General features: G+C 63.1%; 1 protein-coding gene across 4 annotated transcripts; it reads left to right on the top strand.

Moving 5' to 3' along the window:
• The first annotated feature begins 2,079 nt into the window (after positions 1 to 2,079).
• On the top strand, positions 2,080 to 17,879 carry EML3 (EMAP like 3). Of its 4 annotated transcripts, none has more exons than XM_005289247.4 (24): positions 2,080 to 2,254; positions 5,938 to 6,105; positions 6,339 to 6,426; positions 6,808 to 7,266; positions 7,762 to 7,875; positions 8,364 to 8,392; positions 8,575 to 8,610; positions 8,980 to 9,103; positions 9,523 to 9,672; positions 10,110 to 10,179; positions 10,458 to 10,568; positions 10,971 to 11,066; positions 11,644 to 11,778; positions 11,939 to 12,077; positions 12,230 to 12,381; positions 13,988 to 14,113; positions 14,375 to 14,506; positions 14,740 to 14,807; positions 15,117 to 15,205; positions 15,491 to 15,588; positions 15,852 to 15,939; positions 16,179 to 16,277; positions 16,451 to 16,581; positions 17,051 to 17,879. In XM_005289247.4, the coding sequence occupies exons 1-24, from the start codon at positions 2,209 to 2,211 to the stop codon at positions 17,246 to 17,248; spliced, it is 2,946 nt and encodes a 981-aa protein (XP_005289304.1). In that variant the 5' UTR covers positions 2,080 to 2,208; the 3' UTR covers positions 17,249 to 17,879. The 4 variants fall into 4 exon arrangements, with proteins under 4 accessions (XP_005289304.1, XP_042705554.1, XP_065407228.1 ...); XM_065551154.1 differs by lacking the exon at positions 2,080 to 2,254 and adding an exon at positions 5,290 to 5,403; XM_042849620.2 differs by lacking the exon at positions 14,375 to 14,506 and having other exon boundaries at positions 2,140 to 2,254.
• The last annotated feature ends 215 nt before the right edge of the window (positions 17,880 to 18,094 follow it).

The following is an 18,094-nucleotide window of genomic DNA, read 5'->3' as shown; positions in this document are numbered from 1 at the left end:
GAGTGTGAATCCTATTGCTAGTGCCCTGGGGCATGGATCCCAGTTGCAGGAGGTTGGTGTGTGTGTGAATCCTGGCACTAGTGCCCTGGGCGTGGATCCCAGTGGAGGGGTCTGGGGGTTGCTAGTGCCCTGGGGCAGTGGTTCTCAACGAGGGGTACACATACCCCTGGGGGTACATAGAGGTCATCCAGGGGGTACATCAACTCAGCTAGATTTGTGTTCTCAACCTGGGGATGGTGACCCTCAGGAAGGCTGCGAGTCAGGTTCAGGGGGTAACAAGTGCAGGACTGTTAGGGGATAACAAACAGGGCAATTGCTTGGGTCCCCGCAAAGGTATGTTCCTTGCTTCAGCCCTGGGCGGTGGGGCTCAGGCTTCAGACAAGGCTGGCAAGTGAAAACCAGGCTCAAGTATCCCACTGAAATGTAAGTACAATATTTATATTCCAATCAGTTTATTTTATACTTATACGGTAAAAATGGGAAAGTAACAGTGAGCTGTGACACTTCTGTATTTTTATGTCTGATTGTGTAAGCAAGTAGTTTTGAACTGAGGTGAAACTTGGGGTACGCGAGACAAATCAGACTCCTGCAAGGGGTACAGTAGGAAAGGTTGAGAGCCACTGCCCTGGGGCACAGATCCCACAGAAGGAAGCTAAGGGTGGGAATCCTGGTGCTAGTGGATCCCCAGTTGGGGGTGGGAGCGGGGGTTGGGATTGTGAATCCCTGGTGCTAGGGTCCTGGGGTGCAGATCCCACTGGGAGTGTGAAATCCGGCCACTAGTGCCATGGGTGGAGCTGGAGGTTAAATCCTGGCGCTGGATCCTGGGTGCTGGGGGTGGCTGGGACTGTGCATCCCGGTTGTAGTGCCCCAGATCCCACTGGGAGTAGCTGGCTGACTCTTAGTTCTACCCAGTGTTGCCCATGGTCCCTGGACGAGGCTGGGAGACGGTGTGTCCTGGCAACCAGGCCCTGGCAACGCAACGTCAGCACTGTGGGGGCCAAGGAAAACAGGAGCCACTCGCTCCAGCCCGGGATTTTCCACCTCCCAGGGCTGCCTGCCCAGCCTGGATACAAACCAGCCAGCTCCAGATACTGGCTGCAGAGCCCCCCTGCCACGACCCTGCCCCCAGCCCCACCACAAACCAGCCCCCCCAGATTCTGGCTGCAGAGACCCTCCACACAGACCCTGCCCCACAGCCAGAGCCAGCACTAGGTGTAAGCAGACTAAGCAATTGCTTAGGGCCCTGAGCAGTTTAAGCCCCCCACCTTCGGTTTTTATTATAAGAACTTGCCTGTTTTAGTATGGGGGGGGGGGTATTCCTGCCTAGGACCCCCAGTGGGCTAGCACTGCCACTGCCCCCATCCCTTGGCTCCTCCACTCCAGAGGTGGATGGGACACTACTAGCCGTGCCAAGGTGACCCAGGTTATCCAGTGCATCCCATATGTGGGGGCTCCCTCCCATTCAGTGTCACCCCTCACTCTGTTAAGAGGGCTGGGAGTCAGGGTCCCTGGATTCTATCCCAGGCTCAGGGAGGGGAGTAGGGTCTAGTGGTTAGGGCAGGAGGCTGGGAGCCTGGACTCCTGGGTTAATTTTCCAGCCTGGGGAGGGGAGTGGTCTGTGTCTAGTAGTTACCCTGTGTGTGGTGGTGGGCTTGGAAGCCAGGAGCCTAAATTTAATCCCAGCCTCTAGGAGGGGAGTGGGGTCTAGTGGTTGGAGGTGGTGAATGCTGGGAGCCAGAACACCTGGTTTCTGTCCTCTGGTTCTGAGAGGGGAATGGGGTCTAGTTTGTGTGTGAGTGGATGGGGGTTGTGAGCTAGGACTCCTGGGTTCTAGCCTCTGCTCCGGGAAAGGAGTGAATGTAGGGTCTAGTGGTTGAGGAAGCCAGGACTCCTGGGTCCCCTTCCGTTCCCCACCATGCCTTGTCTCTCTGGGTGCCCTTCCTCTCTGGGGGCTCTCAGTTCCTGGGCCCTTCGTCCCACAACTCGCGCCTCCGGATTTATCGCTGGAGTGGCTCCCGGCTCCGGGCAGCGAAGCGTTAACCCCCGCTGCCTGCCCCAAGCCGAGCGAATCCGGAGTCACACCGGGATCGGGCCCGGGCTGCGAAGGGGAAATGACACGGCGCGCCGCTTCCTGGGGTGGGGGAGCCGCGGCCCCAGCGCTCGCTGCCTCCCTGGCGCTCACACGGCGAGTCGGGGCGCCAGGGGCGCATGGCCCGCGGCGCGATGGACCGGTGCTCGAACCACAGCCCCGCGGGTGAGTGCCGGGGGCCCGGCCAAGCTGCCAGCTCCGAGGCGCGGCTCCCCCGCGCTCCGGACCGCCAGGGGCCCGTGTTCCGCCCGGGGCCCGCTAGCGGATCGGGGGCTGGAGGAGGCGCTGTGCGGGTGGGAGCCGGGGGCCTGGCGGGGCGGGTTGGGGTGCATGGGGAGTGTGTGTGGCGTGCGTTATGTGGGGGTGCAAGGTGTGCAAGTAGTCGGGGTGGGGATGCAGGTGTTTTGGGGTCCACGGGGTGTATTGTGGGGATGCAGGTGTTATGGGTCAGTCGGAGGGTGCTCTGTGTTTGCAGATGGGTGGGGGTGTTGGCTGCATGCAGGGCACTCGGGGGTGTGTGGAAAGGGGGTGTACTTTGTGTGGGGGGTCTGTGTGGAGGAGAATTCACTGCCTGGGAAGGGGCTGGGGGCTCAGTTATTGGGGGGCACTGCGTGTGGAGGGGAGTGGGCTGGGTGGGTGTGTATAAGGAGGGTGCTGGGGTGTGCATAAGAAGGCAGGGGTTGTGTGTGTGGGGATGCATGTTGTGCTGGGGGGGAGTGGGAGACTTCCTCCTAGGACAGAGTTTTAAATTCCTCTTTGGGGTCCCCATCTCTCTGATACCCCCAACCTGCCAACCCCCCCTGCCCCATTGCACCTTTCTCTCCACAGTGACTCAGCCTCACTAGCTGCCATGGCTTTATCCATTTCACAGATGGGGGAACTGAGGCCCAGAAAGATTCCCAGGGACACACACAGAGCTGGGAATAAACCCAAGAGTTTTGGTTCCTAGCGCCCCTCCAAGCCACAATACCCCACGTCCTGAAGCTGGGGATAGAACCCGGGCATCCTGGCTCCCAGTCCAGTCCCTTAACTGCAAAGTTGGGCTCCTTCCATCTCTGGACAGGCTGGCATAGCATCTGCAGTGGGGCTGTGTGCCCCCTCTCTGCAGGATAGTTGGCTCCCCATAGTACCCCTGGTACCTCCCCCGTTGAAGTATCAGTGCTTCCTAACCATCCTGAAGCCAGGAGGAAGCCCAGCCAGCGCCAAGGCAACCCAGCCCAGAGACATGGGGGATGGGGGGAGAATGGAGAGGGGGATGTCAGGTCAATGGTCAGAACTAGGGGGTGCAGAGGAGGGAGTTCAGGTGGTGTCTGTCTGGTCCCCTACTCCAACTCTGCTGCTTTACAGGGCTCTCCTGCCATTGGACCACTGGGCTGGTGGGGCTCCTGGCCTGGGGCTGGCCTCGCCCCTCACTCTGAGTCCAAAGGTCCCTGCAGTGCTGGGTAGCATCCTGCACTGGGTCCAAAGGTCCCATCAGTCCTGGCGTCCTGCCCCACCTCCCACTGGCAGCTGCTCCCTCAACTCCACCCCGCTGCTCCTCCTTGTGTACAGAGGGCCAGGGACTTGGGTCCTGACCGGGGGCTCTGTCTAGCCTCGGTCTGCCCATCAGGGGCACAGAAACTAACAGGCCCCTTTGTCGTCCCCCCTCCAGCTCTAGCCAGTCCCTGCTGGGATTCATGTTGTGGCACAGATCCCATACCCACATGTGGGGGGGGGGGTGACTTACCCGCTTCCCCCCCCCCGCCCCCCCGCAGCCCAGCCGGGAGTCCCAGTGGTGGTAGAAATAGGTGTGCTGGGGGTGCTTGAAGTAGTAATAACAAATGCCAAATATAGAATGACCAGATGTCCCGATTTTATAGGGACAGTCCCGATTTTTGGGTCTTTTTCTTATATAGGCTCCTATTACCCACCACCCCCATCCTGATTTTTCACATTTGCTGTCTGGTCACCCTAGCCAAATACCTGGTTTCCATTGTCAGCACCCCCACTATGAAAATTGTTCCAGCACCCTTGGGCAGTCCCCATGTCCAGGGAACAGAACCCCTAGGGGGCACGTCCCCAGTGGGGCAGGACCAGGGCTGAGGGCTGGGTTCAGGGGCTTTGTTGACTGGGGTGGGGGATGTTAGATTCATAAACTCAGGGCCCGCCCCCCAAATCCCATCTCCCCAGACCCAGCTTGTCCTACTGATGGCACCAAACCCAAGCTGGGCCCAGCCTAGGGGCCCACGTAGACAAATGTGCTGCTGGTGGAGGGAAGCTAGGAGATGGGAAAGCACCCATCTCAGCCCCACACTCCTTCAGGCCTGCCCCCCACCAGCTCCAGGCCTATTCCCCAGGCCTGCCCCTGGACCCATCCCTCAAGCTGACCCCTTCTTCCCCCTCTCCCCACAAGTTTTGGGTCTATCCCCCAGGCCTGGCCCCTGCTCCCCATGGGCCTCTCTCCAGGTGGCAGCCGGAAGAGGTGGGGGTTTGGGTGGCTGAGCCCATCTGCCCCATGTCCCCAGACAGAAGACTTTCACCACAGCCATGCTCAGTGCCCAGCCACAGCCCCCTGGCACTGCCCTCTTCTTCGCCCCCCCCCAGAGCAGGGAGGAAGCTGCCATGGGCCCAGAGATTGCAGAACTGAGCGGGATCAGAGTGCTGGGAGACCCCCAGGGCAGCAACCCCATTCCCCAGCACCCAGTCCTACATCTCCCCCTGCAGCTGGCAAGGGAGCACCAGGCCCCGAAGGGTTAATGCCAAGCTGAGCACCTCACCCAAAAATGTCACCCAACGTGTTTCCCTGGGGGTGGGTGGGGGGTGCGGCTTCCTGCGAGGAACTGCTAGAAAAAGCAGCTCTGTGGTTTAAGGCGCAGGATAGGCCAAGGATGCCTGGGTTCTAGCCTCAGCTCTGAGGGGTCTGGAGGCTAGTGGTTAGAGCAAGGGAGGCTGGGAGCCAGAGCTCTTGGGTTCTAGCCCAGCTCTGGAAGGGAGATGGTGGGGTCCCATGGTGCCCAGCCCAGCCCCTCCCGCTCTGGTGCTTGGCCAGTTGGCCTGCCCAACTCCTGGCGTTCCTGACCAGCATCTTGCCAGGCTGCTCCCTCCCCCCCCCCCCCCCCCCCCCCCCCCGCCTTCCCCTCTCTGGCTGGGGCTGGGCTGTCAGGCTGGTGCCTGGGGGAGTTGTAAATGCCATTGAGAAAGCAGCTTTGTGTTTGGCTGGGGCTGCAGCTCCCTGGGGACAAAGCAGGGCCTGTCCAGGGCTGGGGGCCTGGGGCAGTGGGGGTGGATGTCCTCAGCGCATCCTGCTGGAGTCTGCTCGGAGAGCTGCCCCAAGTGTGTGTATGTGGGGGGTACCCTCAGGGGCAGGATCCCATTCCCTCTGGCCCTGCACAGAGCCCCCAGCCCTTTTCAGCCTGGGCTTCCTGCTCCTTCTCAATCCTCCCTGTGGGGGCTCATCCGCTGGGGCTGGCCTGGGTAGAAGTAGTGCTTTGGTCCTTGCCCCATCATGCAGCAGGGGGTGTTGGGGTGGGGAGCGGCCCCTGTAAGCAGGCACTGTCCAGCCCCTTCTCCCTGGCATCAGCTTCCCTGTCTCTCAAGATTGGGTGTTAGGGGTCTTCGGGGCTCCATTCCATGTGAGGAGGTTAGAGGAGGGGCTTGTGGGTCAGGACTCCTGGGTTCTATCCCCAGCTCTGGAAGGGGCATAGGGTCTAGCAAGTTAGAGCAGCAGGGGGCTGTGGTTCAGGACTCCTGAGTTCTGTCCCTGCTTTGGGAGGGGTGTGAGGTCTAGTGGTTAGAGTGGGGGATCTGGTTTGGGGGCAGGAACCTGCCCAAGTGACTGGAGCTAACGATTCTGATGCTGCCCCTGCTAGATGAGACCATCTCAGCCCTGCGCCCTGACCGGTTGGCCAGCCTGGAACTCCGGTTGCAGAGCCAGGAGGAGGAGCTGACACTGGTGAAATCAGCACTGGCTGACGCGCTGCGGAGACTCAGCCTCTACGACCAGCAGATCCCACTCCTCACGCAGCAGCTACTGGCAGGTGGGATACAAAGGAACTGGGTTAGGAGTCTAGCAGCGGGCGCTGCATGGAGCAGGGCAGGAGTGCTGGCTGTGGGCGGAGCTCCGGGTTACTCCAGCCCCAGGCTCTCCCAGAAGAGGGCGCTGTAGGACACAGGGCAGGAGCAGTCGGGGCACTGTGGAGGGCAGCGTTAGAGTGATCTGGGGAGTTGGGGTTTCTCATGGGGCTGACATTTCTCTGTCATTTCCCTGCAGTGAATGATGCCGTCCCAGACACCCGGCTGTTCCTGGATCCTTCGCTGGGCCATGGGGCATCCTGGATCCCACTGACTGCCAGCTGCAGGTATCACCCAGGTTGTGCCCCCACCCTGGTGCAGGGACCCCAGGGACTTCTGGCTTAGGGACAGGGAGGGGGCCAGAGCCATGAGGCAGGCACGACCCTGAGGTTCAGGATCAGTACTGAGGGGGGAGGGAGTGCCAGGTTCTGGGGAGGGGACTCCAGGGCAAGCCCCCCAGATGGGAGTGAAGAGGGGATGGGGGGCAATGGGGGTATTTTGGGGAGACAGTAGGCAGAGGCCATGGGGTCAAGTCTGGGGGATTGGAGGGGTAAGAGGTTTTGGGGCAGGCAGTGTGGGCAGGTTGAGGGGGGTGAGGTGGGCACTTGAGGGGTCTCCCACCCCACGGGGCGTTCTCTCTGCCCATGCTGTGGTGCTTTGGTTCACAGCCCAGTGCCCGGATCGGGAGTTGTGTGCCATGAGGAGTTGGGTGCAGGGAGCCCGCTGGGCGCCCCCATCAGCACCGGGACCCAGACTGACGAGTCGGCCCTGCTGGACGTGAAGTGGGGCTGGAGCCCCAGCCACAGGACCCCGCCAGGGATCGGGGTTGAGGCAGAAGAGCCAAATGCCCTGGGGATGCCTCACAGTCCACTAGGCCTGGCCCAGCCAGCTTCAGCCCCCGACATACTGGGAGCAGGGCCTTCCCAGGACTCCTCCGAGCCTCCCCACGACTGTGAAGCTGCCGCCCCACTCCAGGGCAGTGCAAATGGCAGCCAGCCCCCTGAGAGTCAGCTCCATAGGGAGGAGATGCTATCCCCGGAGCCCCCATCCGAGGGGAGCAGCAGCAACAGTGCCACGGCCTCCCCAGTGCCAGCGGTCCATGCCCTGAAAGGCACCAGGAAAGAGCTGTGAGTGGGGGACAGAGGGGGCACCAGGATACCTGGGCTCTATTGTCAGCTCTGGGAGGGGAGTGGTGTCTAATGGTTACAGCAGGGGTGTGGAAGCCAGGGCTCTGGGTGGGGATTGGGGTCTAGTGGGTGAGTGTGTGTTTACGGGGGCCAGAAGGTGGAGGGTGAAGGAAGCTGTCTGGGAACCAGGATTCCTGGGCTCTGTTTCCAGTTGATGTGCCCAGCCGCATCCCCCAGTGCAGCCTGAACTGTGGGGCTGGTAAAATCAGACTCTGTCTGTGTCTTAGGTCCCCCGCACAGGGGAGCCAGGGTGGGGAGATCCTCAGGGGGAATCGCTGAACAAAGAGCCCCATTCTCCCCTTTGCCTGAGATGGGGTGTGAGTGGATTGATGTGGAAAAAGGGAGTTCATGCCTTGGGGAACTGGGGGATGGCTCATGCTGACCGCCCCGGTGCATGTAGTTAACCCTTTGCTTACCACTCCCTCTTCCCCCCAGCCTGCGCAGGAACAGCTCCTCCGACAAGCCTGACAAGGTCAAGGCCCGGCAGCGCCTTAGCAAGAAGGCAGCATCCTCCGCCAACCTGCTCACGCGCTCCAGCAGCCTGGAGAAGTAGGGACACTCCAAACCCCCCCCCCGCCCCGAACCAGTGTCCCCTGCTGGGAACAGCCCCCCACTCCCTGTGGTGATCCCAGCTGGGAACAGCCCTCCCCATGCACATCCTGCCCCCCACAGCGATCCCTGCTGGGAACAGCTCCACCCAGCACACCCTGTCCCCCACAACGATCCCTGCTGGGAACAGCTCCCCCCGCAAACCCTGTCCCCCACAGCGATCCCTGCTGGGAACAGCCCCCCCTCCCCCACACACCCTGTCCCCCACAACAATCCCTGCTGGGAACAGCCCCACACTCCCTGCGGTGACCCCTGCTGGGAACAGCCCTCCCCCCACATCCCCTGCCCTCTGCCGCGATCCCTGCTGGAACACCCCACACACACACGCACCCTGCTGCATAGAGTTCCCCCTGCTCCACTCCCCACAGTTAGAGCCAGAGCCCACTCCCTACAGCCCGCCCTGCTGATGCTCTGCTTTTCCCTTCCAGCCGGATGAAGGACCCTAACCTGAGCCCAGGTGAGCTGTGGGGAATCTGAGTTGTGGTCAGTGCCCAGGGGGTGTCATTTCACTGGTGCCAGGGTCCTGGGCAGTGTGGGGAGGGCATGTGGTGGTGGTGGTGGGAATTCAGCCCCTTGCCCTGGTCCTTGGTGCCGCCACACATGGTCCAAAATCTCCTGATGCTCCCTGTTTCCTTGCAGGGCCCTTGGGGTCTCGGCGTGGGACCTACAACCTTGGTGAGGCTACTGGGACAGGCATTGGAGGCTGCCCTGGGTGGCTGGAGCCATGGGGGGATGGGACCCAGTGCATGTTTCTGATGGGGCTTGTGAGATGAGGTGCCGCAGGGGCGCAAGCCCAGGGGATGGTGGTGTGGGAGGTCAGGTGTGTGTGGGACTGGTGAATGGGATGGAGTGGGGAGGGATTGGGTGGAGCCGGGGGGGTGGTGGGATGGCCTGGGAGTGTGGTGCTCTGGGGGATGCGGTGGATGGGGTGGGTGGAGGTGGCAGGGGGTTGGACGGGGTAAGCGTGGGCAGGCTGCATGGGATGGGGCTGGGGGGATGGCGCTGGCTGTGACCTGTCTCCCTCCCACCCCCGCTAACCTCCAGAGGGCCTCTCGATCAAGATGTTCCTGCGGGGCCGGCCCATCACCATGTACATTCCATCGGGCATCTCCCACTACGAGGAGCTGCGTGCGGAGCTGCCTGCTGAGCACCTGCAGCTCGACTGGGTGTATCCTTCAGCAGGGCAATACCCCCCTCCCACAGCCCGCACCTGCCCTGCCCCAGGCAGCACTACTCCCCATAGAGCACTATGCCCCCTGCTCCCTCCAGAGGGCACTGTGTTCCCGCCCCCCACCAGGCACGCTGTGCCCCCCCTCCAGAGGGCACTGTGCTCCTGCCCCCCCCCCCGGGTGCACTGTACCCCCCTCCAGAGAGTGCGGCACTCCCGCCCCCCCACCCCAGGGTGCACTGTGCTCCCAGCCCCCCCTGCAGTCCCACAGGGTGCGCTGTGATCCCCCAGAGGGTGCTGCGCTCCCACCCAATCATCACATCCCCCGAGGTGCGCTGTCCCCCTCTGTTTCCCCAGCCCTGGGGCTGGCTGGCTTGGCCCCCTTGCTCCCCTCTGTGCTCCTTGACGGGCCTGCCCAGCTATGGGTACCGCGGCCGGGACAGCCGCTCCAATCTTTACGTGCTGGCCTCAGGGGAGCTGGTTTACTTCATCGCCTGTGTGGTGGTGCTGTACCACATCCAGCACCGCAGCCAGCGCCACTACCTGCGCCACACCGACTGTGTGCGATGGTGAGTGCACAGGGCAGCACCAACGGCGTGCGAGGGGGAGTGCACAGGGCAGCACTGATGGTGTGCGAGGGGGAGTGCACGGGGTAGCACCAACGGCGTGCAAGGGGGAGTGCACGGGGCAGCACCAACGGCGTGCGAGGGGGAGTGCACAGGGCAGCACTGATGGTGTGCGAGGGGGCGTGTGGACTGATGGCCAGGGCCTGGGGGGCACTGACTGAAGGAGATGGGGAGTACATTGAGACACAGAGCTGCTGGGAAGCACCAACTACGACAGAGGGAGAGTACATGGTGGCACGGACTGAAGTGGAGGGCAAGGGCACAGCAGGCACTGACTGCAGCAAGGGCACGTGTGGGGGTCCCAGGCTAGTCTCCACCCTGGCTGTGGCCCCTGAGTTTTTGAGCCAATAACCCCCCCTCCCCCCATCTCTCCCCTGCAGCCTGGCTGTGCATCCCGACAGAGTGCGCGTGGCCACAGGGCAGACTGCTGGAGTGGACAAGGATGGCAAGGTACCCACAGAGGGGGGACAGATCCTGCAGGGCTGTCCCAGAGCGGGATTTAGGGAAGTCCCACTGAGCCAGCTTCCTGGAAAGCCGGGTGAGAAACCCTGCCATGCCCTGGGCTTTGGCCCCACAGGGTGGGGAGAGCAGGGGTCTCAGTGCAGGAGGCCAGACCTACCGCAGGGTCCCTGTCCAGGAGGCCCTGTCTCCTGGACCTGCCCCCCCGGTCCCTGACACCCCCCAGCTCCTGTGTCTGTCCCTGTCCTGACCCATCTCCTCTCTTGCAGCCCCTGCAGCCCTTCGTGCACATCTGGGACTCCTCCACGCTGCTCACCCTGCAGCAGATCGGCCTGGGGAGCTTCGAGCGGGGCGTTGGCTCCCTTGCCTTCTCCACTGCTGTGAGTCCAAGCGCTAGCTCTGCCCCCCCTTGGCCTCACGTCTCTCTGCCCTCCCTTTCTCCACCCCCAACTCAAATCCCTGCCCCACGCTGTCCCATTGCCCCACCCCAGCTTGGATCCTTCCTTGCCCCCTTGGGCTCTGGAGGCAGGATTCCCTCAGGACAGCCTGACAGGAGGTGAACCCGGCTGGAGTGCCCCCAATTCCCCTCCCCTCCCAGTCCTTGTCAGCCTTGGCTGTGCTGGGGGCCTGGGCTGTGCAATCGGGGGGGGAGGAGATGAATTTGTGTCCTGTATCCAGCCCCCCCCCCACATCCCCTGCATGTTCCCCATTCCCCCGTGTCCCCATATTCCTTCCTTGAGGAGCCCCCGTTGGCAACTGTCCTTCCCGGCTGCCATCTGCAGGACCAGGGGGCCTATCTGTGCGTGGTGGATGACTCCAATGAGCACATGCTGTCGGTGTGGGACTGTGCCCGCGGCACCAAGCAGGCCGAGATCAAGGTGAGTCAGGAGGCAGACCCCAGGGCTGCATAGCATTGCAGGAAACAGAACCCAGGAGTCCTGACTCCCAGCCCCCATCCCTGCTCCCACCCACTAGCTCCCACTCCCTTCCCAGAGTTGGGAAGAGAACCCAGGCTGCAGCCCCCATTCTCCTTCCCTGGGTGATGCTGCGGTGCTGCTCCTGCTTTCTGGGTGCCGTCTCCATGGCACCCTGTACATATTTGGGGAGCTGAGGTCATTGCATTGCCCCCACCACCACGCAGGGACCCTAGGCTGGGCCAAGGGTCTGAGGCTGGGCTGTGCATCGATCCCGCTCTCCTGGGGATGGAGCTAGCTGCAGGAGGAGGACTCCCCTGGGGTAGAAGTGCCCCCCAAAACTCAGCAAGGGACCCTCCCTCCCAGCCCCTGGGCATCCCCCTGCCGTCATCCACTGGTGGGAAAGGAGCAATGAGGGGTCTCCCCATCCACACCCTTTGGGGGCCCCACACAGAATCCTGCTGGGCACCCACAATCCCTCAATGCCCCTGACCCTCCAGTTGCCCCCTGTCCTTTCATGCCCCCTCTCTCCCCTCTCCAGAGCACCAACGAGTCTGTGTTCACAGTGGAGTTCAACCCCCAGGACAGCAGCAACTTCATCACCAGCGGGAAATCCCACGTCTACTTCTGGACCTGGAGCGGCAGCACCCTGAGCAAGAAGCAGGGCATCTTCGGGGTGAGGGGCTGGGGGCTGGCTGGAGGGGGCAGTTCTCAGCCTGGCCGGGGGCCTGTGCTGAGTCTGGCTGGGGAAGGGCTCTGGGCTCAGCCTGTGAGGGGCTGGGCCTGGCTGCCCCATGAGCCCCTCCTCGATTCACTTCTCTCCCCCCCATTTCCAGAAGTACAAGAAGCCCAAATTCATCCAGTGCTTCCTGTTCGATGCCAACGGGGACGTGCTGACTGGGGACTCAGAGGGGAATATCCTGACCTGGGCGCGCACGGCCGCTGACGTCCGCACGCTGGGCAAGGGCGCCAAAGGTATCAGGGGCGGGAGGCCTGCACAGACCCCTAGGCTGGGGGAGGGGGGTGAGGATGTGGGGGGAACCCTGGAGTGGAGGGAATGCAGGACTCCCGTGGGCTGGGAGGAGTGGGGGGAGAGGGCCCAGCAATGACCCCAACCCACATTGCAGAGACCTACCAGATTGGGCGTCAGACCCGTGCACACGAAGGCAGCATCTTCTCTCTCTGCCTGCGGCGCGACGGCTCGGTGCTGAGTGGGGGCGGGAAGGACCGGCGCCTCGTGCACTGGAGCCCCAGCCTTGCCCTGCTTCAGGAGGTGGAGGTGAGGGGGACCCTGAACCTGCGTGGGGTAGGAAGTCCAATGGGCTCAGATCCCAAGCGGGGGCAGGGCAGTGGTTCTTGGGGTGGCATCTGCATGGGATTGGGGTGAGGTTGAGTATGGGGGATCCACAGGGGATTGTAGGCGGCAGGAGTGGGGTCAGAATCTGCCAGTGTTGGAAGGGAGGATGGGCAGGGGGATCTGTGGGGAGGGTTGGGGTGTATGCAGGGGTTGGGCAAGGGGATCTGGAGTTGGATACAGAGATGGATGGGGATTTGCTTGCAGGATCTGTTGGCGGGGAGGTGATTGGGGGATCTGTGGGGGTGGTCAGAGGGTGTTTGGGGGTTGATGAGGGGGCTGTAGTGGGTGGGGCTGGGGAATCTGCAGGGGCGGGCAGCGGGTGTTTGGGAGTCAGTGAGGGGGCTGTAGTGGATGGGGATGGGGGATCTGCGGGGCGGGCAGGAGGTGTTTGGGGGGTCGGTGAGGGGGCTGTAGTGGGTGAGGGATATGCAGGGGGTGTTTGGGGGGTCAGTGAGGGGGCTGTAGTGGGTGGGGGATCTGCAGGGTGGGCAGGGGGGATTTGAGAGTCAGTGCGGGGGCTGTAGTGGGGGGATCTGCAGGGGCAGGCAGAGGGTGTTTGGGGGGGTCAGTGAGTGGGCTGTAGTGGGTTTGGGGATCTGTAGGGGTGGGCAGGGGGCCTTTGGGGGGGTCAGGTGAGGGGGCTGTAGTGGGTGGGGGATCTGCAGAGTGTGTTTGGGGGTCAGTAAGGGGGCTGTAGTGGGTGGGGGATCTGCAGGGTGGGCTGGGGATGTTTGGGAGTCGGTGCGGGGGCTGTAGTGGGGGGATCTGCAGGGCCAGGCAGAGGGTGTTTGGGGGGGTCAGTGAGTGGGCTGTAGTGGGTTTGGGGATCTGTAGGAGTGGGCAGGGGGCCTTTGGGGGGGTCAGGTGAGGGGGCTGTAGTGGGTGGGGGATCTGCAGGGTGTGTTTGGGGGTCAGTAAGGGGGCTGTAGTGGGTGGGGGATCTGCAGGGTGGGCAGGGGGGATTTGGGAGTCAGTGCGGGGGCTGTAGTGGGGGGATCTGCAGGGCCAGGCAGAGGGTGTTTGGGGGGGTCAGTGAGTGGGCTGTAGTGGGTTTGGGGATCTGTAGGGGTGGGCAGGGGGCCTTTGGGGGGTCAGGTGAGGGGGCTGTAGTGGGTGGGGGATCTGCAGGGTGGGCTGGGGGTGTTTGGGAGTCGGTGCGGGGGCTGTAGTGGGGGGATCTGCAGGGGCAGGCAGAGGGTGTTTGGGGGGTTGGTGAGAGTGCTGTAGTGGATTTGGGGATCTGCAGGGGTGGACGGGGGTGTTTGGCGGTGAGGGGGCTGCAGGAGCTGGGGATCTGTGGGGGGGCATGGTTGGGGAAACTACAGAAGTCCTGGGTGGGCGCTCAGGATCTGCAGGGTGCGTGTGTGGGGTGCAGCAGGAGGCTGTGGGTGGGAGGAGGCATAGGGGAATCTGCTGGAGGGGTCTGGAGGAATCGTGGGTGGGGATAAGGATCTGCAGTGAGCATGTGGGGGGATCTGTGGCTCCTGCTGTCTCCACCCCTGCTCAGTCAGCCCCTTGTGCCTCCCAGATCCCGGAGCAGTTTGGGGCTGTGCGCACCATCGTCGAGGGCCCTGGGGCCGAGCTGCTGGTTGGGACTACGCGCAATGCGCTGCTCAGGGGCAGCCTGGCCGCTGGCTTCACCCCCATCATCCAGGTGAGCGGGGAGCTGGAGGGCCTGGGGGATACAGAGACTGAGGGGCTGTGGGAGGGCTTGGGAAAGAGAGGGCTTTGGGGAGGGCTTTGGGGGTACAGCAGGGTGGGGGCTGCTTGGGAAAGCAGAGGGCCCTGTGGAATGGCAAGGGGGACAAATGGGGTTGGGGGCTGGGGGGCAGATGGGATCGAGGTCATAGGGAGCAGCATACAAAGGGGTGAGCTAGGCCCCCGCCTGTCCCCCTTAGGCTCTCCTTGGTTGCAGGGTCACACGGACGAGCTGTGGGGCTTGGCCACCCACCCCTCGCGGAGCCTCTTCCTCACCTGCGGGCACGACAGGCAGGTCTGCATGTGGGACAGCGGGGAGCACACGGCGGCCTGGAGCCTCACCCTGGAGGTACCACCCCGGTGGGATGGGGGACGCAATGGGCTGGAGCCTCACTGTGGAGGTACCACCCCTGGGGTATGGGGGGACGCAGTGGGATGGAGCCTCCCCCTGGAGGTACCGCCCCAGGAGGCATGTTGGGGACGCAGTGGGATGGAGCCTCCTCTGGAGGTACTGCCTGAGGAGGTGGGGTGGGGTGGATGGGAGGAGGGTCAAGGTCCTTACAGGGTGTCTCTCCCCCCTAGGAGACTGGGCTCTGCGCTGATTTCCACCCCAGTGGCCGGGTGGTGGCAGTAGGACTCAACACTGGACGGTAACTCTCTCCCCACCCACACATTGCCCCATTCTGGCCTCTCGGGGTGCTGGGACAGCCCTTCCCGCCCCACCAGAGTCACACCCAAAGGGGTTGAGCTACTGGTGGCCCTGCAAGCAGCACCCTGAGATTTGGGGCTCTGCCCCCTGCTTCCTGAGTCTGGCCCCCTGGGGTTAAGGGGTCACTGAATTTGCCCTCAGGGTCGGAAACCACCCCCTCTGTTGCCCCTGCTCCCTGGGGTGGGGTCCTCTATCTGTCTCTGTATGTCCGGCGCTGCGGGAGCTCTGACCCCCTCCTGTGCCCCCCCAGGTGGCTGGTGCTGGACACAGAGACACGGCAGGTGCTGTCGGGGGGCTCGGACGGGAACGAGCAGCTCTCGGTGGTGCGCTATTCACCAGGTCAGACCCCCACACCCCCACGCCCCTCCCCCACCTCGCTCCCCCCCTCTTCCCTCCGCAGGCCCCATTCCCACCAGGTTCCTCCCCCACTGCAGCTCTGGCCCCCTCTGGCCCGCAGCACTCCATGCTCCCATTCCCATCCCATCTTCCCCACATTGCAGAGACAGCAAGTTCCTCCCATTCTCCCCCCTCCCCCATGGCTCTGTTTCCACCCCTCCTCTGCCCCCCTTTTGCAGCTGCCCCCCACGTGGCCCCCTTCCCACCCCTCTTTTCTCCCCCTTGCAGATGGTGAGTTCCTGGCCATCGGCTCCCACGACAACTTCATCTACATCTACAGCGTGGGGGAGGGGGAGCGCAAGTACAGCCGCTTCGGCCGCTGCACGGTGAGGGGGGGGCAAGGAGAGAGGGCTGCCAGGAGGAGGCTGGCAGGGATGGGACTACTGGGATGGTGGAGTGGGTCACTGAACCAAAGGTAGAGGAGGGAAGGGGAGAGGGTCTCTGGGAGATGTGGGGCGGGTCCTGGGAGCCAGGGGGGTGTATGATTCCAGGCCCTTGGATTGTACCCCCTCGGGAGGTGCCTGAGGCTGGGCTGGGGGGTCCTTGAGTAACTGGTTTTGATGCCCCTGTTCCTCCCCTTCCCCCCCAGGGACACTCCAGCTTCATCACCCACCTGGACTGGTCCAAGGACAGCAAGTTCATCATGTCCAACTCTGGAGACTACGAGATCCTCTACTGTGAGTGCCGGGAAGGGGACTGCTCAGGAGCCCGTCACCCTGGGGCCTGGGTGTGAGTCGCCCTCGTTGTGCGTGGGCCCGTCCATAAACCTCCGTCATGGGTGGAGGTGGCTCTGGTGCCCTGGGACAAGTGTGTGTGTTGTCCCCTGGGTACCTGTGGCTGGGAGCTGTGCCCTCATGTGGCAGTGCCTGTCGCTGCAGCGGGACCCTAACCCCGTGTATCTCTCCCCCGTTTGCAGGGGATGTGGCTGGCGGCTGCAAGCTGTTGAGGAATCGCTTTGAGAGCCGCGACCGGGAGTGGGCATCGTACACCTGCGTGCTGGGCTTCCACGTTTTTGGTGAGGGTTGGGCCCCATGGGGTGTGGGGGGAGAGGGCGAGTGTTGGGGTACAAGGGCTCCCTGGGAGAAGAGTGTAGCGGGGGGGGGGGGGCGGGAAGGGGTCCCAGGGGCTCAGAGCCATGGTCAGGAAGGAGCACTAACAGTTTGTGCATGTCATGTGTCTCCCCTGCAGGTGTGTGGCCGGACGGCTCGGATGGCACAGACATCAACTCCCTGTGCCGCTCCCACAACGAGCGTGTAGTCGCTGTGGCAGACGACTTTTGCAAGGTGCATCTGTTCCAGTACCCTTGTGCCAGGGCCAAGGTGAGACTGGCAGGGATGGGGGGGATTAACCCTGTGCCAGGGCCAAGCTGAGACTGGGGGGGGGGGGAATTAACCCCTGACCCCAGGGCTGAGGTGAGAGGAGGCATATGGGGGGAAGATTAACTAGGGTTTTCTCTGCCCATTGGCTGGGGACTGCCCTGAGGGTTTGGGGCACAGGGATGCCCAGGGGGTCTTGGGCAGGGAACTGGGGACTCTATGGGGGGACATCCCAGGGGATCAGGGAGTCTCTGTAGGATCTTGGGCAGGGGAATGGGGTATCTCTGGGGGTTCTGAGTGGGGTGGGGGATCTCAACTGGGGTATCAGGGTGGTTCTGGGAGGTCCTGGGGGTAGTGGCAGAGCCCAAGAGCCTCGACCAGGGGGTTGGGGAACACTTTGGAGGTTCTGGGTGGGGTGGTATTCCAGTGGCAGTCCCCACCCCTGACCCCACTCCCTTGTTCTCTCTTGCAGGCGCCCAGCCACGTGTATGGGGGCCACGGGAGCCATGTGACTAATGTGCGCTTCACGAATGATGACAGCCACCTGGTCTCACTGGGGGGCAAGGACACCAGCATCTTCCAGTGGCGGGTGCTGGGGGGCAGCCTCCCCCACAGCTGCTCGCTCTCCTCTGCCTCCCTCTCTTCCCAGGAGGCTGGGGGCTGCGCCTGAGCTGGAGACACTGCAGGGACCAAGCCTCATTGCCTGTGGGCCTGGACAGCTCTGGTACATGGACCCCAGCAAGCCAGGCCCAGCCAGAGGGTTCCCTCACCTCCTGGCACTAACGCGTGCTAATAATGCGACCTGCTTCATTAACACTGGGGGGCAGGCCTGGATTCTGCTCAGGGCCCAGCACAGGTCAGAGTGGTGGGGCAGGGCTGAGGGCCTGTTGGCAGCTCCCACCACCAGGGCCCAGGGGCTCAGCTGGGAGGGTGCTGGGATTGGGGCTCTTGCCTTGAAGTTCTCATTGCATGAGGGCCGGGGGGAGGGGGGGATGTCTGGCAGGGGAACTCATGGGTTAGGGGGACCATGTGGGTATTAATGGAGGCAGCCCATCTTTAGGGCTGGGGCTGTCCTGTGTCCACCCTCACTCAGTTCCCCATTCCCAGAACGTGTGTACTATGGGGCCTGTCCACCTGGGGGTATTCTCTCCCCCCAGGAGCCTGAGGGCTGCCCCCAATGCTGGGACCAAGCCTGGAGAAGCAGGACACTGCTCTCCCCGCTTCGTTTACATTCCTGGCTGCGCCAGAGCAACAAGACGCTGAACACTGTGAGAGGCAGCAATAAAGCCTTGGCATCAGGGGCTGGGCTCCTGTCTTCTTCCTGTCAGGGCTGGGGAGCAGGCACACAGCAGTGGTACGGGGTGGGGGGAAGAAGGCTGTGGGCAGGGGCCACAGCACTGGGGTGGGGGAGAGGAAGGCATGCTAGGGGCAGCAGGGGCTGGGGCTAGCCTGCATTAGGATGGGGCAGTGCAGGGATCACTGTTAACACGGCCGGGGGGGGGGGGGAGGGGGGGAG

Source organism: Chrysemys picta, chromosome 7, assembly GCF_011386835.1.
Source record: "Chrysemys picta bellii isolate R12L10 chromosome 7, ASM1138683v2, whole genome shotgun sequence".
Classification (NCBI taxonomy): Eukaryota; Metazoa; Chordata; order Testudines; family Emydidae; genus Chrysemys; species Chrysemys picta.
Note: the sequence above shows the minus strand (reverse complement) of the source record. Positions and strands in the feature narration are given on the sequence as shown.